Below are 22,607 nucleotides of genomic sequence, written 5' to 3'. Positions count from 1 at the left end.
CGGATGCCAAAAAAGTTAGATTTTATGGTGGTAAGACCTGATTCTTTTAACCCTACTATTCTTTAAAAAAGGAAAAAAAAAATTGGGGGCTGTTAGCAATCCAGTATCGTTTAAAATTGTTGCCGTCAGTTTTTTTTTTCTTGTACCCTCAATCAAGACTTTGAAATCAAGATTTTCAAATAGTAAACTTGCACAATTTTAGGAACAGGAGAGGATATCAGTTTGAAATAGGAAACGTTGAGAGGGATATAGGACTAAATCAAAAACATGTTGGACATCCAAGATTTCAAAATGGTCTATGTGTAATATCTCACTAATGGATGTGGGTATCCAGTTGACATCTTTAGGGGATGTTAAGGGATATGTCAGGTTAAATCAAAAGGCACTATGTGCATCCAAGGAGTCTAAAAGCCTATCTACAACATTGTATTGATAGCCAAGGATATTTAGTTGGAAGTTTCAGGAAATACGGAGAAGGGTGCTCAACTAAACAAAAACACTATAAGCCCAAAAAAGACATATTGGCGTAGATGATTACGCTCATATATTGGTGTAGATCCAATTTTAATGTAAGCAGATCTTTCCTGATAGGATGAGATGAGGCTTGGATGATATTTGAATAAGCAATAGAAATGTTAAAGATAAAAATAACTGAGCAAAAATTAAACTACTTTCTCGGAAACCTTGGGAAAATCATTGAATTCTCCTGGCTTGTGCTGAAGATAGAAATATTCAAAAACTATTATTATTTTTTTTTTCTCTGTGAATTCTGGTTTTAAAGTTCAGGAAAGGGTTTTCCCTAAAAATACGTTAGCACAACTGCTTTGTAAAAATTTATAATTAGCTCAAATGAAACATAATTTGAGCAATTTGACAGCTTTGGAAGGTCTTTGTTGAGCTTTTTGCTTCGATTGGAAATCTTGCTGTCACAGGTTACGTTTTACTCATGCTGTAGATTCCTTGAATAGATACCCCTGTACTACTACGACTACTATTAACTCACTTCAGCACCAAGCCCTCTAATGCCAACTCAGCTACACACGCTCCTCCTCCATCCCATTTCCTTACGACATCCTCTCACCCCATTGGGGGACGATCTGCTTTTCGTTTGACTGTAGTCGGTGTGCCGACAATGACAGTCTTTGGTAATCTTTGACCTTTCATCCATAGAACTTTTCCTAGCTATCTATGATTTCTGCATGAGAGCCCTAGAAACCGGGACTGAACACCATTTTTCGTACAGTTTGCTGTTTGAGATTCAGTCTGGCAGTTAGGTACTCGAATCAAATCGCAGGCAATTTCTCTCGAAAACGTCTAGTAGAATCCTCCTCCGTTTTTTGGAGTTCCGTGCTCTAGGACCATACTTGGATACTGTCACCACTGTAGCTTCTAATATTTTAATCTTGGTTTGCAGACTTATCTTCCTATTCTTGCTAACTTTTTTATGGCACTTGGTATTAACCAAGTGACATTAGCAATCGCAAATTCTGTCGGTCTGTCGGTCCCGGTTTTGCTACTTTAGGCACTTCCAGGAAATCTAGGACGACGAAATTTGGCAGGCGTATCAGGGACTGGACCAGATTAAATTTGAAATAGTCGTTTTCCCGATTTGACCATCTGGGGAGGGGGAGTTGGGGGCCCGTTAAATCGGGAAAATTAGAAAAATTGAAGTATTTTTAACTTACGAAGGGTTGATCAGATCTTAATTAAATTTGATGTTTGAAAGAATATCGTGTCTCAGAGTTGTTATTTTAAATCCCGACCGGATCTGGTGACATTGGGGGGGGGGGGGGATTTGGGAGGGGGAAACCTAAAATCTTGGAAAACACTTAGAGTGGAGGGATCGGGATGAAACTTGGTGTAAAAAATAAGCACAAGTCCTAGATACATGATTGATATAACCGGAACGGATCTGCTCTCTTTAGGGTAGTTGGGGGGGGGGGTCAATTCTGAAGAATTAGAAAAAATGAGGTATTTTTAACTTACGAACGGGTGATCGGATCTCAATGAAATTTAACATTTAGAAGGATATCGTGTCTCAGAGCTCTTATTTTAAATCCCGACTGGATCTGGTGACATTGGGGGGGGGAGAGTTGGGAGGGGGAAACCTAAAATCTTGGAAAACACTTGGAGTGGAGGGATCGGGATGAAACCTGGTGGTAAAAATAAACACAAGTCCTAGATACATGATTGGCATAACCGGAACGGATCCCCTCTCTTTGGGTAGTTTGGGGGGAGGGGGTTAATTCTGAAAAATTAGAAAAAAATGCGGTATTTTTAACTTACGAACGGGTGATCGGATCTCAATGAAATTTGATATTTAGAAGGATATCGTGCCTCAGAGGTCTTATTCTAAATACCGACCGGATCCGGTGACATTGGGGGGGGGAGGGGGAAACCAAAAATCTTGGAAAACACTTAGAGTGGAGGGATCGGGATGAAACTTGGTGGGAAAAACAAACACAAGTCCTAGATACATGATTGACATAACCGGAACGGAACGCTCTCTTTGGGGTAGTTGAGGGGGGGGGGTTAATTCTTAAAAAAATAGAAAAATTGAGGTACTTTTAACTTACGAACGGGTGATCAGATCTCAATGAAATTTAATATTCAGAAGGAAATCGTGTCTCAAAGCTCTTATTTTAAATCCCGACCGGATCTGGTGACATTGGGGGGAGTTTGGGGGAGGAACCTAAAATCATGGAAAACGCTTAGATTGGAGGAATCGGGATCAAACTTGGTGGGAAAAATAAGCAGAAGTCTTAGATACGTGATTGATATAATTGGAACGGATCCGCTCTATTTGGGGGAATTGGGGAGGAGGGTTAATTCTGTAAAATTGGAAAAAAAATGACGTATTTTTAACTAACCAAGGAGTGATTGGATCTTCATGAAACTTCATATTTAGAAGGACTTTGTTACTCAAATCTCGTATTTTAAATCTCAACTGGATCCAGCGTCATTGGGGGGGGGGGGGGCAAAAATCTTAGAAAATACTTAAAGTGGAGAGATCAAGATGAAACTGGATGGGAAGAATAAAAACAAGTCTAAGGTTCGTGACTGACATAACCGGATCGGATCCCCTCTCTTTGATGGAGTTGGGGGGGGGGGGGGGGTAGTTCCGAAAAATGAGGTATTTGTAACTTGCGAACGGGTTATCAGATCTTAATGAAATTTGATATTTATAAGGATCTTGTGCTTTAAAGCTCTTATTTTAAATTCCGACTAGATCCTGTGACATTGGGGGGAGTTGGAGAGGGAAACCGGAATTCTTGGAAAAGGTGAAAATGGGGGTATTTTTGTCTTACGAATAGGTGATCGGATCTTCATGAAACTTGATATATAGAAGGATCTTATGTCTTAGATGCTCCATTTTCGACTCGAATCGGATCCGGGGACATAGGGGGCTGAAGGAGGGAAACAGAAATATTGAAAAACGCTTAGAGTGGAGAAATCGGATGAAACATGACGGGAAGAATAAGTACAAGCTCTAGATACGTGATTGACATAATTGGAACCGATCCGTTCTCTTTGGAGGAGCTGGGGAGGGGGGTTAATTTGGAAAAAATAGAAAAATTGAGGTATTTTTAACTTAAGAACGGGTGACCGGATCTTAATGAAATTTGATATTCAGAAGGAATTCATTTCTCAGAGCTCTTATTTCCAATCCCGACCGGATCTGTTGACATTGGGGGGAGCTGGAGGGGGGAATCGGAAATCTTGGGAAACGCTTAGAGTGGAGGAATTGGGATGAAGCTTGGTGGATAAAATAAGCAAATGTCGTAGATACGTGATTGACATAACTGTAATGAAATTCGACCTCTTTGGGGGAGTCGGGGGGAGGCGTTCAGTGATTTGGCGAGTTGGGTGCTTCTGGACGTGCTAGGACGATGAAAATTGGTAGGTGTGTCAGGGAGCTGCACAAATTGACTTGATAATAGTCGTTTCTCAGGTTCGGCCATTTGGGGGGGGGGGGGCTTGGAGGGAGGAAAAATTGAGGTATGTTTATCTTACGAATGGGTGATTGGATATTAACAAAACTTGATATATAGAAAGATTTCATGTCTCAGATGCTCTATTTTCAATTCGGATCGTATCCGGGAAAATTCGGTGGTGGAGGGGGGAAACTGGAATCTTGGTAACTCGGAATCTTTGAAAACGCTTAGAGCAAGAGATCTAGATGAAACTTGAAGGTGTTTGTGTGACACCCTCCCCCCCCCCCCCACCATGAACAAAAATCCTGGTTATGGTTCTGTAAAGCAGCTTTCCAAAAAACCTTCAAACTTGTTTATATATAACTCTTTACTAAACTAGGTATATGCCTAGAGAAAATGTAGAGAAGGAAATATGTCTGAGAAGGAAAAATGATAAGAAAACAATTCACAATATGCATAACAATTGTAACAAACAGATTTTGCATGGAACCCCCTATATTTTACCCCCCCCCCCCTTAATGTGGAAATACACAGTCGTAATTATATAATTCCCCTCTATTCTCCCAATGCGTCTCTCTTGTTTCATACCTTGTACTTGTTAATTGAATTAACTGTTTAAAAGAAGAACCGGAAAACAAGTGATGGGTTACATAATCCATTGGTTTTATATAATGTGGACTATATATTAGCGCTTTAGGGGGAGGGGGGTTGGCGGTAAAGTGTAGGGGGGATCCATGCAAAAGTTGTTAGCTACATCTATTGTGCGTATTATGAAATGTTTTCTTAACATGTTTCCTTCTCTAGGCTTATACCCCTAAGCTGTAACCATTGCTGACGAAATTGGAATTCCCTAAGAAGCAAAGTCCTGCGGATGTAACTGTTCCAGTCATCTATGCAGTCAGCACAGTAAAGGGAATATATTTTTACTCTGTGGCAGTCATCAATGATGATTTTAGATTCATGAACTTAGCTATTGACTTTTAATTAGTTCCCGTGTCCTTTGGGCACAGACAACCCGGACCCCAGTTATTACTCAGCTCTTTAAAAGACCGCCTTTTCAAATGCGTAATTTAAATAAGTATTTAAAACGTTTTCCTTGAATTTGATGAGTAGAAATGGAAGCCATACAAAGAATCTATGTCAAAAGATAAGGATAAAATTGTAACTGAAGTGTATAAAAAAATTCCTACCTACCTTGCCCTTTGATAATCCAAAAGGACAAGGTAATCATTTTTGATATTATTCTAAAGTCGGGTGTCGAATATTTCGATAGCCATGCAGACTCAAAGGACTGCAGGTACATACACAGGCTCTTGGTTCGTTTTTAGTGGGGGGGGGGGATGATTAACTTAAAAAACAACGAAAATTGGTTCTATTAGTATGTGGCCTTTTGAAAGAAAATTACTGGTACTTATGTATTATACCTAACACACTCAAGAAGCGTAGTTACGTTAATCATAATGAAATATACCAAAACACGATGTAAATATAATACTTTAGTTTATACAATAGTATAATTTGGGCTATATATTTGCAAATTAGGGGGGGGGGAGAATATATCTCGGAAACGGGTTAAAAACCTAACCTTACCCCCACCCCCCTGATGTGCAAGTATTTGGCCCAAATTATACAAGTCCAATGCATTCTGCCCCCCGTCATTTGTCCTTGTGGCTATGAAACCGGTTTGGTTAGATCGTTCAGCTAACATCTCGACTGTTTGGTATGTTACATAGGCCTAAGTAACAAATTGTTTTATGGTCTTTCCAAACATCAGGGTGGTTTATCTGACCCCCCCCCCCTCTTTCGTTAGTTTATTTCAAGTTAAGGTTAATGTTTAGTTTCGTCACAAGTTTTCTAAACTGTGTATTACTGCATATAGCAAGATTCTGATGATCGCATATTGTTTCTCTATTATTATTAGAGAAGCGCATCTATTTTTTATCTTTCTAAAATCCCCTTTTAATGAAACTGAAAATGCGTAAAGTGGGCTTGCTTACAGGTAACATTATCTATAGAGGGATGCTCCATGAGCCCCGCGGGCGAGGTCTATTTTCTATATTCTTTCAACAAAGTGTTAAAAAAAAACCTCAAACGAGGTGTTTGATGAAATTTTTTTCCAATTTCGGTAAGCTTCAGAACTATCAGTGAATTTTAAATTTATATATGTGAGAGCAAAATTTCACTTTCAAAAGATATTCAGAAGAAAACAAATAATATACTACGATTAGGAAGCTCTGAGACATGAATTCCTTCTAAATATCAAATTTCATTAAGATCCGATCACCTATTCGTAAGATAAAAATACACCAATTTTCCCGTTTTCTAAGAATTCCGGTTTCCAAGAGTTCCCCCTACAACTCCCCCCAATGTCACAGGATCTGGTCGGAATTTAAAATTAGAGCTTTAAAGCACAATATCCTTCTAAAAATCCAGATCAACCGGATCTGTTCTCGGATCCGATCACTCCTTCGTAAGTTAAAAATACGTCATTTTTTCTAATTTTTCAGAATTAGCCCCCCACCCAATTGAGCGGATCCGTTCCAATCACTACGTGTAAATCACGTTTATAAGACTTCTGCTTATTTTTCCCACCAAGTTTCATCCCGATCCCTCCAATCTAAGCGTTTTCCATGATTTTAGGTCCCCCACCCCAAACTCCCCCCAATGTCACCAGATTCCGGTTTGAACCATATGATCTCTTGGCTCTTAGCTCTTGTTTAATTGTGAAAAACACCCTGGGCCTTTGCTATGCTAGTTAAAATATCCGCACTACACCCAATGTTCTCGTTACACAACATCATCTATTCACCTTCGTTTATTGCTGAATAGACCATCTATTCACCTTCTTAGCAGCCTAGTCTTCTTAACATCAATTTTCAAACCCACTCTATTAACCTGAACTCGCAAATCTCGCAAAAGTTTATACATTTTGCTAACAAAAGTTGTATCTAGAATTCTTAAATCATTAGTATAATCAAATCCAGGAAAGTTTTACTCCCCTATTGGGCTCCATGTTCTCCTATTGCCTTGTTGTGCTTCTTAGGACAAAATCCATCAAAGTGATCCATATAAATGGGGGCAAAAGGTAACCCTATGTAACTCCTGATTTGAGACGAAACCAGCTTCTAACATTATTTTTTTATCTAACCGAGGGAGCATTCTTCTCGTACATAACACTAATCACGTTAATGTATGTATCTGGTATACCATACATGGATAGGACCTTCCCTAAAGCTCTTCTATCTGCTGAATCAAGAGCTGGCTCATGATCTACCTGTCCTAGTACTAAAGGCATTTGGTGACTCAGGCACTTCTCAATTAGCCTAAGAGTGAAAATTTGGTTGATGCATTCTAAATCCTTCATGAAACCACACTGTTATTCATTTAAAACTTTATCTACATTATCTCTAAGTCTAAAAAGAATCATCATTCTAAGTAAATTGTTTTCCGCTGAAACCAGGCTAATTGCTCTATAGTCACCACGCTCACTCTTATCACCTTTGCTATGGAGGGGTTGATTAGTTTTCCCGAAATCGTTAAAATTGTTAGGTACCCCTTCTTTTCCAAAAATCGTATCCATAATCTTTCTGAAATTTATTTCTAACCTCACAACCACTATATTTATAAAAAAATCATCTACAGCATTATCAGGAACTGGGGCTTTATTATTTCTTTTTTTTTTTTATCACTGTCACTAGTTCTTTCTCACAAAATAAATCTTTTTTCTATACATTTTCCAGTTCCTGTATCAAGGTTGAGCACATTCTTAAAATGTTCTACCCATCCCTTTTCATCTCTTTTCTTATCACTAATTGTGACAGTGTTCCTATCTCTAATGGAGTCAAGTCCGGATTTACCATTCCCTCTCAATTTATCAACAAATCAGTACAGTATTTTACTATTATGCTGTCTGGCTGTATCTTCCAGATCTTCGGCAGTTTTATACATGGCCTCTACTTCACACCTCCTTAAATCACATTTTAATGTTTTCTCTACCTTCGTTATATTTCTCCTGTTGTTGCATCATTTATAACTCAAGTGATTCTTGTACAGGCTTGTTCTTCCTATTAAACATAAAGCATTTTCACTGATATTCCCGACTGCGTTTCTAATTTTCTTCATGAAGACACCATCAGCTACTTCTTAAACTATTTTCACAAAATAATTCCATCCATCTTCTGCATTGTCAAATTTTAACTCTCCAGTTTATTATGCAACGGTTCGTGAAAATTTTCTCTCAAATATCCATCCTGGAGTCTACCTACGTCATGACTTCCCAGAAGATAGTTAACCTTCCTAAATTACAGCTTTGAATTAATCCTAAACACAACTAGAGTGTGATCTATACTTTAACTTCAATAACAGTACTCTTGCATAAATCCTTATTCATCATGAGACCTAGTCCTTGTCTATCAACCCTATCATTGCCTGAGCAAATAAATTCTACATCATTTAGTTTAATTTTTCGTACCCCTGGGACATAAGTTTCTGAATATCCTAATAAGTCCTGTTTGTATCTTTTGAATTCACTTTTCAAAATATTAATACAATAGTTGTTTTTAACTCGTGACATTCCAGTTTACATTTTTTATTTTAAATCATTGAGGCTATTTTTGCCTTAGGAAAAGTAATGGTCACAGAACCAGTGCAGAATGGAGACTAACACAGCCTCTCAAGTCTACACAAATAGTCTTGCCTTAGTCTGGCATGGATCCGAGCAGCAAGAGGTCTCTGGGACCTCGAGGTGAATTGAGGCTTTTTGCAATTCTGGGACCTCTAGGTGAATGGAGACGTTATTCAATCAAGGGACCATCTTTGTCTCAACATGGGTTTCCACACTTGCCGATCCTGTTCAATCAATAGCAGTCTAAGTCCTGCACTGCCAATCTGAAGTCTGTTACCTCCGACTCATTATATTTTTATGCCTACAAATATTATGCGACGAAAGGAAGACAACCCATAGCAGATAACTGTGCTAGGAAAAGGTTTTTCAGTCCGAAATAAGCCCACCAAAACAAATCAAAACCAGAAGAACTATCCATTCATTAGCTCATCAAATTTATCATCAAAAGACTGGCCTTTGCTTAACATATAATAAGATATCATTTTTTCTTTATTTTGAACTTGCCTATGGTTGGTCGTTTTAGCTATTGACACATTTAAGAGCCTCTAATAATTTTTATCAAATTTTAAGAAAATACTATTTGAGCAATTTGGCAGCATCGAGAGTTCCCTCTTGCTCTGGCGGAATTTAATAATGGGTCCTTTGTCGTTGAGACGGTCAGCTGGTGCTGAGGCTCACAAAATAGTTTTAATACATCAAATGGCCTAAAGAGACAACTTTTGCAGCATGTTGGATGGGTTGTCGAACTAAAACAAGACATAATGTGCATTCAGGTGGTCGCAAGGCCGTATTTACAAGATATCAGGGACTGCTGAATGTGGGAGTGAACTAAATAAAAAAGACAAATTATAGATAAACGAGCCAAAGAACTAAATAAAAGAGACAAATTGTAAATGAAGGAGACAAACACTACGCCCAAATTGTAAATAGATTTGGAAAGCCAGGTGTAGTAAGTTGAAACCTTAACAGAATCCCTCTGTTGCTAGGGGAATTCGGTAATGGACCCTTTGTCTTTAAGACGGTCAGCTAATACTGAGGCTCACAAATCAACTTTATTGTATTGGCTGCTCTTAAGCGAAAACTTTCAGGGCATCTATTGTGGGGTGTTAAACCAATTCAAGAGACTTTATTTGCACCCAGGTAGTCAAAGGGACGTATCTGCAAAATATCAGGAACAGCTGAAAGCATCGAGTTGAAACTTTTAGGTAATGTTGAGGGGAATAGGGATTCAAACTAAAAAAAACTGTGTGTGCTAATTGTCTGAAGAGCGGGTCTGTAACAGGTCTGGAAAGCCAAGTGTATTAAGTTGAAACTTTGAGAGAATCCCTCTGGCTCTTTGATAATTTGCTTACGGCTTCTTTGTCTTTGACGCTCGTAAAATAAATTAAATATATTTAATGGTCTCAAGTGAAAACTTTCAGGTAAAGGTATTAAGTTGAAACTGCATTAGAGTGCTGCTATAGAGGGTCATCCTCATAGGAACAGAATGAGGACGAGAAACGGGTTTAGGTACAGAATTCATCACTTTTCAAGTAATGGTAAAACATTAACGCCCACAGAGAATTTGTTTTGGCATTTAAGGCTCTTGGCCGTCCTGCAGAAATAACCACAAATGTTCTCGTGGATTTTGAATCAATTTAGTAAAATATAATTACTTTAGATTTATTAAAAGAGACAATTCTTTTAACCCATGATCAAATGAGTCCTTTGTCTTTTTGCTAATGGGTCCTTTGTCTTTGACGCTTGCAAAATAACTTAAATATATTTAATGGTCTCAAGTGAAAACTTTCAGGTCATGATATGTGTGCTGCTGAACTATATCAAAAGACATTATGTGGATCTAGGTTGTCACAAGGGTGAATTTGTAAAATATCAGGAATAGCTGAGGACATCGATTTGAAACTTTTAGATAATGTTGAGGGGAAATAGCGAGCTAAACTACAGAAACTGTGCACCCAAATTGTAAAAAGGGTGTGTCTGTAATATGTCTAGAAAGCCAAGTGTACTAAGTTAAGACTTCGAGAGCTATGGTGTTGGGAGAATTTACTAATGGGCCCTTTGTCTTAGAGACAATTAGTTGATGCTGATGCTCGCAAAATAATTTTAATATATCTAATGGTCTCAAGTGAAAATTTTCAGGGCATATTGTGTGGGCTGTTGAACTAAATCAAAAGACATTATGTGCATCCAGGTAGACATAAGGGCATATTTACAAAATGTCAGTATTAGCTGAGGGTATCGAGTTTAAACTTTCAAGTAATGTCGAGGGGAATAATGGACTAAGACAAAAGAAACTTTGCGTTCACGTTGTCGGAAGACACGTGTGGCTCTTTCATAGGTCTAGAAGGTCAAGTGTACAAAGTTTAAACTTTGAGAGAATATCGTGTGGGCAACTGAAAAAAATGAAGATATTATATGCATCTAGGTTGTCAAAAGAGCGCATATACGTACATAACATCAAACTTGTAAAGTATGTTGAGGAAATATTGAAGTTCATCAAAAGATACCAAATGTATCAAGGTTGTCAAAATGGCATATTTTTAATATGTCAGGAAGGGTTGAGACTATTAAGTTGAAACTTCATCATTGTGCTGCTGTAAATGGTCATCTTCATAGGAACAGAATCAGGATGAGAAACAGGTATAGGTGCAGAATTCATCAGCTCCTAAGTAATTTTAAAACATTACCGACCACAGAGAATTTTTTTGGCATTAGAGGCACTTGGTCTTCCTACACAAGTAATCAATTGTTCCTATGGATTATGAATCAATTTAATAAAATACAATTTACTTAAGATTATTGAACCATAATCATTCCAGAGATTATTTGTCCTTCTCCAATTATTGACAGGACCAGGTGTCATCTATGGTTTCAAAGGAACAATCCTTTTAATCCATGATCAAAAAGATGGTATCTTACCATCCAGGATTTCTCCTTTTGTGGTTTCCCAAAATAACTCAAATAAGCAACTAAAATTAAATTCATCGTTTAAGCTTTGCCAATTTAAATCCAAGAACAGATAACTTTTTCTCGCCAAATCGGACAGAATAAGATTGAGATATTTTGCTCTCGCTACTCTTATTATGATCTGAAGTAAAACTAAAATAACTGTAAAATAATTTGTGACCGAACTTGTTGGTGTACGAAGGAAAATCATTCTTCTTCACGTAGGATGACTTTAAATGGCAATCGTGCCACAGTCGATCCGCTCTTTGCCCTGCCATAACATTTTCTTTTAAAAAGGTGTCAGTTATGTGGAAATTTTGTATTGAGAGGCGTGAGGAATAAAATTATTTATTTATTATTTAAGCTTGAGGTTCGTAAGTTATTGTTAGATCTTATGTAACGACTTATTTAGGGTAAACAATTCTTCATTGTTTGAAAACAGAGCATGAAAAATCTTGCCTTAAGATTAGAAATGAATCGAACGAAAAGGACAAAAAAAACTTGTTTTTTTTTATAGGGCAAACAAGAAAATAGTGTTTAATCGTTTCCATTTCGCCATGTGTGTATTAGATTAATCGTCGAACTCCCCGTTTCACAGCTGAAAGTTGGTTGATACCTGCTTTAGGTGCATGACTGTTTTCAGTGAAGACCCATATTATTTCTCATAATATTCATGTTTTTAGTTTATTTTTTTTAGAAATGGATAAATAAAGTGAAGAAGCTTATGAAGAAATGCCAGGAAAGATGCTACCAAAGAGCTATATTAGTCATATCAAGGCGATAAATCACGCCAGTAGTAAAGGATCATCACAGTCTGATGAAGTAACTCTTGAATGCTTTGGTTCACTGTGGCGGAAAGATATGTCACTTACGTTAAAAAAAAGCCGAGTCTAGAGTCTTAGAAAACACCCACATTTGCAAAATCTGCAGTGAATCCTTTTCCCTCTGCATTTAACTTTCAAATCATATGAAAGTTCATGATGAAATAGAAATTCTGCAATGTCAGTTTTACCGTTCAAAATTCAAGAAAAAGCGTAAACTTGATTGTCATCTCGAAACTCAAAATGGAACAAGAGATGGATCTTATGAGTGCACTATCTGTAAAAGGACATACACCATTCGTGGATCATTCACAAATCATATGCGATGGCACAGGCAGTTACAGCGTGCGACCGCACTAAATGACAAATCTGCAAGTGATTCAGTGTCTACTGATCAGAGAGGTTTAGCCTATGATAATTTAAATAAATGTGCTACATGTGGGTCAACTTACAAATATCGCGGAGGTTTTTTACGGCACTTGAAATGCAACGCAGAACATAGACAAACTCCTTTTTGTTATATACACAATAAATCGTTTTCTCCCGATCTGTTGTTTCGACCTCAGACGGAAATTTCAAAATCGAACAATAAAAATGAAATCTTTCAGTGCCCCTTTTGTCAAACCAAATTCAAGAAAGAACATCATCTTTGTCGTCATTTAGTCGCCCACAAGGACGAAATACGTAACTTGTGCATTAGATGTAATATGTGCACTAGTTCTTTTTCTTTGCCTTCTGAATTACTGAATCATTTAAAAATACACGAAAATACTGAAGCAAGCGAAAAGACAAAAAATTCGTCTGATGTGCAACCTTCAGAAAACTCAGATGCTGAACCTACAAGTTATTCAGAACCACTAACTAATAACATCCTTAGAGAAAATAATTATAATGAGTGTGGTATTTGCAAAAAGACATACGTCCGACGTAGATCACTCTTATTACACCTGCGATGCATGTTAAAAAAAGGTAAAGGATATGGCATTAGACTTTACAGTCCGTACCGGCGGTGCTGATCTCTGTTTCTTGGCCCTTCAGCCAGGAAGTACAATGGGGGTTGGGGACCAGCCATCCTGTGCTTTCGCACACCCTTCCTGTTTACCTTCCCCAGATTTCTCCAGGTACCCATTTAGAGCTGAGTCGACTCTGGCTAAGCTTACAGAGTCACGCCACTGACCCCCGTCCCAAACTGAAGAATTGGGTGCACTGGGATTCGAACCCGCGTCCTCTCAGACAAGGGATCCCGAATCCAGCGCACCAACCCACTCGGCCAGGACGATGCATGTTAGGGTTAAAAAATACTTATGTAACATATGTGGCTTAGGTTTTTTTCGAAGCAGTGCCCTTAAAATGCATATGCAAAGACACACAGACGATAAAAATTTTACTTGCGATAAGTGCGGAAAGAACTTCTATAGTAGTTCTCTTCTAAATCACCATTTGAAAAAACATGTTACAGAAGAAAAGGGGCAGGCTTTAGAAAAATTGTTCGAGTGTGAAATATGCGACACAAAATTTTGGAACCAAGCGGGTTTACTCACAACATATGAAAAGACACACTGAGGGGAAAGCACTTGAGTGTGGAATCTGTCGAAGAAAGTGCTGCACAAAATATCATTTGACTGAACATATGAGGATCCATACTGGAGAAAAACCGTATGAGTGTAAGATATGCAACCATAGTTTTTCTCAAATAAGGGGCTTAAGAAACCATATGAAATTTCACAGTGATAACAGACCTTATAGCTGTGAATTTTGTAGCAAAACGTTTATGAAGAAAGATAAGAAGAATGATCATGTAAATATACACACTGGTAATAAACCTTATAAATGCACGATGTGCGACATGCGTTTTGGCTCAAGAGATAATCTAAAAAACAATAAGAAAGTCCATATCAGGAATCCAGAAGAAAAGAAATTCAGAGAGAAAAGTACAGCTGTAACATATGCAGCGAAGCGTTTGCTGTGTCTGCTTATCGTGACCAGCATGTGGCTTTACATGCAAATCCTAACCCTTTCTGCTGCGAGTTCTGCAATAAAAGCTCCAACTACAAGAAAAACATGGTGTAGCATGTGCAGCGTGTGCATCAATTTGCAATCCATTGATATGTAAGCTGCGTAGTAAGCCGTATGATACCATTAGGAAAATTGATGTACACATAAACTCTCATGTTTGTATAAAAAATGACCAATTGCGTAAGAAGTCGAAAAATCAAGACAGATCTATCGAAGGGGACGGAAACACGAATGCTGAGAATCTATTTATATGCAATATTTGTAATGAGGAGTTTTTGTCAGTTGAGGAAATTCAGGAACATTTTAACTCTTTTCATAAGTCTTCTAAGTAGAAATTGTTCACGGTGTTAGTTTTAAAAAAGTGAGTTGAAAAAGGCTTCTTCTTTTCTTTATATTTGGCAAAGAAGTGAGCATTTTTAGCACTCGTTTTAGCATTAAGTAAACAGAAATTGATAAAGAAAAAAAGATGAACAATAATTACATCTTAAATCAGCAATTACAGGATATTACAGGATATATTCTAAGATAGATATAGAATGTCTATCTTGGTTTTGATTTGACCTGTATATCCTCCCAATTGGAAGGATTCGGATCATTATGTCTTATGTCCAATTTCTAGAATTCTGCATAGTTTCTTATAATTTATAATTGGCTTATTATATTTTGTTCTATGGGATATTTGGTTTTTAAAAATACTTTTTTTCATATTATTAAAATATTTAAAATAAAATAATTTTAAAATTAGCTATTCTACGTTTATTCATTTCTATTTATTTGTATGATTTATGGTTTTTGTCAGGTTAGGTTTTTCGACTGGCTGTCCAGCATAGGTTAATATCCTACTAATTATCCTTGTGTTTGCTTTAATTATGCTAAATTTGTGTGGTACTTTAAATCTTTATCGTAGAAATTTAGTTCTATGGGTAATTTGGATTTTGAAAATCGCTTTTATTTCTTGTCCCGAAGTAGTAGGTTTTTTTATGCTTACTGTCCATTTTTGTATATCATTTAAGGTAAATACAGTCACTTGTATAGATTTAGTTTATTGATTTTAATTGGGTGGGTGGTTTGACCCACTGGTTCAGTTGTGTAGTGCTTTCAGTCTTTATTTTGAAACTTAGTAATGCAGTTTTATAATGAGTTCAATCTGTTCAATACGTTCAATCAGTTCAATACGGTCCTTCAAGATGTGACAATACTCATAAAAATTATTTCTGATTAGAAAGATGAAAGGGTTGAATTTCAAATTTTAATTTTATTGTCAAACCGAAATCTTTAATAAAGTCTCTGGAACATGTGATTAGAACTGTTGCTTGCTTCGAAATGATATGATCAGTTGGATTAGACAACGGCCAAAGAAAATATTTTTCATTGTAACAAAATACTTAACTTTCATATAAAATTAGTAGGTAAAGTAATTATTTAAATCGAAGTAAATCTTTATCGAGGTCTGTAAAATCTCTTTAACATTTCGTATTATGACAAGACTAGAACTATTAGTTGCTTCTAAAGGACAAGATTTTTTCAATAATTTTTTTTAGATCTCTATGTATGGGAACTCATCATCTTTAATGACTAGTGGAGGTAAATCCGTAAATTTTACAATATATTGATCTTAAATGAAAAATTCGGATTATATTTCCTACATTACAGTGTAATTTTATTCTTGTTCGTCTGTTTTCAATGAAGTTGACTAAGAGGATCCATACTTATTTCTCATGATGTTAATGTCTTTAGTTTCTTCTTTTTTAGAAACGGATAGATACAGCGAAGAAGCTTATGAAGTGATGTCCTCTGAAGAATCTGACCCAAAAAAAATTCCAGGAATCATGCCTCCAAAGACCTCTATTAGTCATATCAAGGCGATAAATCTCTCCAGTGGCAAAAGACCATCACTCTCTGAGGAAGTTACATTGGAATCCTTTGATTCACAGTCAGACGGAATGTCACTTTGGTTTAAAGAAAATCTGAGGATAGAGTCCTCAGAAAACACTCATTTTTGCAAAATTTGCAGTGAATCCTTTTCCCTCCGCATTTCACTTTCAAATCATATGAAAGGTCATGATGAAATAGAAATTCAGCAATGTCAGTTTTACCGTTCAGAATTCAAGAAAAAGCGTAAGCTTGATTGTTGTTTCGAAACTCAAAATGGAACAAGATATAGTTATTATGAGTGCACTATCTGCAAAACGAAATACACCATTCGTGAATCATTCTTAGATCATATGCAATGGCACAGTCAGTTACTGCGCACTGCGGTACTAAAAGATAAATCTTCAAGTGATCCAGTATCTACAAATCATAGAGGTCTGACCTGTGACAATTTACATAAATGTACTACATGTAGTTCAACTTACAAATACCGCAAAGGTCTTTTACGGCACTTGCAATGCAACCCAGAACATAGAGAAACTCATTTTTGCAACATTCACAATAAATCTTTTTCTCCCAGTCGCTTATTCCAACCCCAGACAGAAATTTCAAAATCGGACATTAAAAATGAAATGTTTCAGTGTCCCTTTTGTCAAATCAAATTCAAGAAAGAACATCATCTTTGTAATCATTTAGTCGCCCACAGGGACAAAACATGCAACTTGTGCATTAGATGTAACATGTGCTCTAGTTCTTTTTCTTTGCCTTTTGAATTACTGAATCATATAAAAATGCACGAAAAGACTGAAGCTGCATCTGCTCTCCAATCTTCAGAAAATTCAGATGCTGAATCGACGATTAATTCACGAGCAGCAAAGAATGATATCGTACAAGAAAGTAACTTTAATGAATGTGGTGTATGCAAAAAGACTTTTGTCAAACGTAGATCATTCTTAGGACACTTGCGAAAGCATGCTACGGGTAGAAAATATTTGTGTTACATATGTGGCTTAGGTTTTTTTAAAGACATTGACCTTAAAATGCATATAAAAAGACATACTGGCGATAAAAATTTCACGTGCGACAAATGCGGAAGTAATTTCTACAGCATGTCTCTTTTGAATCAGCATTTGAAAAAGCATGCTATAGAAGAGAGTGGACAGAGACCAGAAAAAATGTTTGAGTGTGAAATATGCAATACAAAATTTGAAACAAAGCAGGGTTATTCACAACATATGAAAAGACACAATGAGGGTGCCACACATGAATGTGGATTCTGTCAAAGAAAGTTTTACACAAGCTACAGGTTAACTGAACATATGAGGACTCATACGGGAGAAAAACCGTATGAATGCAAGATATGCAACAATAGTTTTACTCAAAAACAGGGTTTGAATTCCCATATGAAATCTCACAGTGACAAAAGACCTTATAGTTGTGAACTTTGTACCAAAACATTTAAGAACAAAAATTCGATTAATGATCATAAAAATACTCACACTGGTAATAAACCTTATAAATGCAAGCAGTGTAATATGCGTTTTGGTTCAAGAAAGAATCTTAAAAACCATAAGAAAGTTCATACAAGGAATCCAGAAGAAAAGAAATTCAGAGAGAAAAAGTATAGCTGTAACATATGCAACGAAACATTCGCTGTGTCCGATTATCGTGATAAACATGTGGCTTTACATGCAAATCCTAGCCCTTTCAGCTGCGAGTTCTGCAGCAAAAGTTTCAACTACAAGAAAAACATGGTGGCCCATGTTCAGCGATGGCATCCCAGTTGCAATCCATTTAGATGTAAGCTGTGTAGTAAGACTTATGATACCATTAGGAAAATTGATGTACACATAAACTCTCGTGCTTGTGTAAAAAATGACACATCTCAGAAGAAGTCTAAAAATCAAGGCAAATCCACCGAGGTAGACGGCAATACGAATGCTGAAAATCTATTTATATGTAATGTTTGCAATGAGGATTTTGAATCAGTTGAGAAAATTCAAGACCATTTTAACTCTTCTCACAAGCCTTCTAAGTAGGAATTGATCAGGGTATTAATTTAATAAAATGAGGGGAAAAAGACTTTTGTTCTTTATATTTGGCCAAAAGGTGATAACCCGTTTTCACGTTAAATAAACTGAAACTGATAAAAAAAAAGATGAGCAATAATTACACCTTAAGTGAAAAGTTGCAGATCAGGAAATTGTATTAAGATAAATATAGTGCAAATATTTTTCTTCTATTTTGCTGTCTATATCATTTTGTTGTTCTAATTCATGAAATGTAAAGATTTTGTTGATTGTGTCTTATGTAAAATTCCTAGAATTTAGCATGGTTTCTTTAGAATTTTTAGTTGGCTCATTCTCTTTGTTATACGAGAAATTTAGTTTTAGAAAATCCGTTTGCATTTCTTGTCCAGAAGTAGAAGGTGTATTTTGATTTTATTCACTGTGCATTTTAATATATTATTCAAAATTAGTATAATGACTTGTATAGGTTTAGTTGATTGCTTTTTGTTGGGTGCATGGTTTGATCCACTGTTTCAGAAATTTTTTAATTAACTTTGCTACATTTATTCATTTCTATATATTTTTGTCACGTTTTATTGATTCATGATTTAAACATTCGCTGTATCTGCCTATTTCGACCAATATGTTGCTTTACTCCCTAATCTTTTCAGTTACGAGTTTGCGGCAAGAGGTGCAGCTATAATAAACACATTTGCAAATGTATGTAGCAGTTTGTGCATCCCTTGTAGCCCATGAGCAGTTTGTGCATCCCACCCACAATTTATTTAAATGTAACCTGTGTGCGATGTACGATTGTATTAGAGGAAAATGTCTTCATATTAGCTCTTTTTCCTTTGACAAAAAGACAAATCTCGTAATATTCGAAAAATTGGGACAGTTTGATCAGAGGTGATGGTCACTTAAACTTTGATGAAAAGTTAAAACGATTTACTAATAACATTAGTAATGAAAAGTTTATATCCGTTGAGGACATTCAATGTCATTTGAGTTCTTCTCATATTATTTTTAAGTAAGAATTACCTGTACTATAATTTTGGAAATAGGGATCAATGAAATGTTTCTGTACTTTTAATTCGCCTAAAAATTTGTTACTATTTTTTCATAATTTTAAAACTGAAAATAAAAAAAGTATATAGAAAATTACCTGTCCATGAAAGCTGAAGGAAAATAAAAAGCCTGTGTTTTTTTTTTCCTCCAGCAAAAACTCGAAGGCTTTTTATTTTGTTTTATGTCCTTTCCATTTGTGGTTAAAAGTCTACTATTATGTTTCTCATACTTAACTCATCGATTTCTTGCTGATAGATTTTATGCATCAATAATTGTAAAATGAATGGTAGTGTTCTGCATTTTCAGTTTTTTTTTTTTTTCCGGTTCAAGATTAAAATGGTGTGTCGCAATTAGAATTTTGGACATAATTTGAATATTTTGTCTAAATTTTAGATAGACCACGGTTTTGTTGGAGAAGTCCTTAATAGTATATTTACTATGGATTTTCGGTTGGAAAAATCCTCAAAATGAGGACAATCATTAATATGAACAGAAATTCAGTCTTTTCCACCGAAATTCTGTTTATTTGTAACAAGGTATTTTTGCCGGTTGAAGACGTTCAAGAGCATTTTAAACCTTCTCATTAGATTCCTACTTAGAAAGGGCTTATGGTAAAAAACGGGAAAAATACAATGTCTTATACTTTTAATTCGACTAAAAGCAAGTCCTCTTTAAAAGCAAGTATGCCTTAGGCTTTATGTCTCATAGCTGTCCAGCCGAATCTACATATTTCTAAATGTTTGGAAGTGTATCAAACCCAGCTGATCAAAATGGCTATCTTCAAGATTTGATGGGATATGTTTGGAGAAATGATGGGTGCTGGGAGGGGGGTGCTCTCAAATGACTTTCGACTGTTCAAAAAGGGTACTAGCTCTTTCAGTTTCCAATTGAATGAGCCCCTTTCGAAGTGCCTACGACAACAAACCAAAAAATGAATAAATAATACATAGTGCCAACATATTGCGCTGTCTTTTTTTGTTTAGAAATAGTGCCTTTTTTATGCATTCTGAAAAATAAATCACGAGGGAAGAGAATTTTCATGAAGGGGCCGCAGGATTTTCTAGCATTATTTAGAAAAAAACAATGAGGAAATAAATAAAAAAAAATTTCAGCTGGAATTAAGGGGGTTTGTCTTCTCCACAATGCCTCGTTCTTTACGCTAAAGTATTCTTAGTAATTTCAAATATTTATTCTACGGACTTTGTGATTCAGGGGTAATTCTTAAAGAATTGGGACAAAATTCAAGCTTTAATGTAAAGAACGTGGTATTGACGAGGGGGCGAACCCTCTCATATACATAATAAAAATATAGAAGTTCGGTACGTAAGTTAATTCGTAAGTTACGTATATTTATTATTAATAAAAACGTTCGTAAAAAAGATAAAAAGTTCTAGTTGCCTTTTTAATTAACCGAAAATTGGAGGGCAACTAGGCCTCCTCTCCCATTTCCTTTTTGTTCAAAAGCTTCCGATCAAAACTATGACAAAGCCATTTAGCCAAAAAAAAAAAAACGTGCAAATTTTGTTTTAATTAATCATGTGCGGTGAGCCAAAATCAAAACATGCATTAATTCAAAATAGTTCAGAAATTAAATAAAAAAAGAATTTTTTTTTTATTTAACTGCAAGTAAGGAGCGACTTTCGAACTTAAAACGAACAAAAATTATTCCGTATATGAAAGGGGTTGTCCCCTTCTCAACGCCTCGCTCTTTACGCAAAAGTTTTTTATTGTTTTAAAAAGTAGAGTTGTGAGAAAGAGTCAAACTTTAGCGTAAAGACTGAGGCGTTGAGGAGGGGACAACCCCTTTCATATACGGAATAATTTCTGTTAGTTTTAATTTTTAAAGTCGTTCCTTACTTGCAGTTAAAAAAGAAAAACTTGTTTTTTCATTATTCCAAAAATATGGAAGGATAGGTGTAGTGACTATGATTCATGAACAAGGCAAAGATAATTCAAAAATTGGAAACTTAAGGATGATTACTCCACTACTTGTGTTAGGGAAAGTTTATGAAAGAATGGTTAACGAGAGGCTTACATATAAAGTGGAAAAAGCAAACACTTCGAAAGATGTTCAATACGGGTTTAGAAAGAACAGATCTACGAGAGAATTGTTACCGATGTTTGTTAATGACACGGTATATTGTTTGGAAAATAGGAGAATCTTTTTAGCAGTTTTCTTTGATTTGAGTAGTGCTTTTGATGATGATTCATCGGTTCGTATGGTTTATCGACATATACTAGAAGGAGTGATTGCAGCAAATATTAGAGGACGTTTACTAAGAGTTTCTTATGATTATTTACAAGAACGAGAACTGACAGTAAAAGTGGGTAAAGCATATTCGGAAACTGAGAAAGCGGGGCGTTCTACCAGGCTCCTCATTGTGGCCAGATTATTACAATATAAGTGAATTTGGTGAATCATGAGGTGAGGTGAAATATTCCAATGTTAATACAAATCCTGCATCCATATGAATCTATATTTTCCATTTGCTTTACTTGAAAACTTCAGCTCCCTTTCTCTATCCCATGCTGTGGTAAAATCTAGATAAAACGTTTTTGGTTTTAGTTGATTAATCAAAAAAATTTCAGCATTATTATTTTTAATGATTAAGTTTTTGGCACCTAGTTACTAAAAGCTTATGTCAACTAAAGTTTCAGCTGTATATTTTGAAAATCCTTGAAACAAATTAAGACAAGGGTAAAATATTTCACAAAATATATTACATAAGGACAGCACAAATTAACTAAAATAATAGAAAAAAATTAAACCACCTTTAAATCTGAAAGGAAATACATTAGCTGTCTGTACAAATTACCCTTGTAAAAATTTAATTTAGGGGTTTGGGTTATCATGGTAGAAGATTGAGTTGGGAAGATAAAAATTTCATTAATGGATTCAGATCTTAAATTATAGACTTGAAGAGTATTTTCCTAAGGTTCTACCTCAAATATTTCGATTCTTATAAGGAATAGAAGAAAACAAAAAGACCTGTTTTAATGACAGGAAAATACTATTTTTCTTTAATTTTGGACTCACTCTCCTTTTCTTTGATTCTATTCTTGAAAACATAGTTGTAACAATTGTAGTAGAATTTTAATCCCAATTCCCATTCATGATGGAATCAATTTCAACAGGAGGTTCCAAATTGGAATCAATACTCTCCTTATGCATGTCTCTTTGCTGAGTACCCTCCGTAGGGATTAAGTCCCCCAGGTTGTCAAGTAGAACGTATCTCAATTTATAAAAACCTGATTCCTAATTATGGGATTAAGACTATTTTGGCTGAACAGATCTCAAAGGCGTACCCTAACCATA

General features: G+C 35.9%; 1 protein-coding gene across 4 annotated transcripts in view; it reads left to right on the top strand.

Annotated features, from left to right (window-relative positions):
* The window catches only part of LOC136024890 (zinc finger protein 26-like), a 66,259-nt gene extending 46,872 nt beyond the window's left edge, over positions 1-19,387 (top strand). For all 4 annotated transcript variants that reach the window (XM_065700425.1, XM_065700424.1, XM_065700426.1 and 1 more), the window contains one exon: positions 16,095-19,387. In XM_065700425.1, the coding sequence (XP_065556497.1) occupies positions 16,095-18,253 (2,159 nt within the window). In that variant the 3' untranslated portion in view covers positions 18,254-19,387. The remainder of the gene's footprint in view (positions 1-16,094) is intronic.
* Positions 19,388-22,607: the final 3,220 nt, after the last annotated feature.

The sequence above is a fragment of the Artemia franciscana genome, chromosome 3 (genome assembly GCF_032884065.1).
Source record: "Artemia franciscana chromosome 3, ASM3288406v1, whole genome shotgun sequence".
NCBI classification, from domain to species: Eukaryota; Metazoa; Arthropoda; class Branchiopoda; order Anostraca; family Artemiidae; genus Artemia; species Artemia franciscana.
Note: the sequence above shows the minus strand (reverse complement) of the source record. Positions and strands in the feature narration are given on the sequence as shown.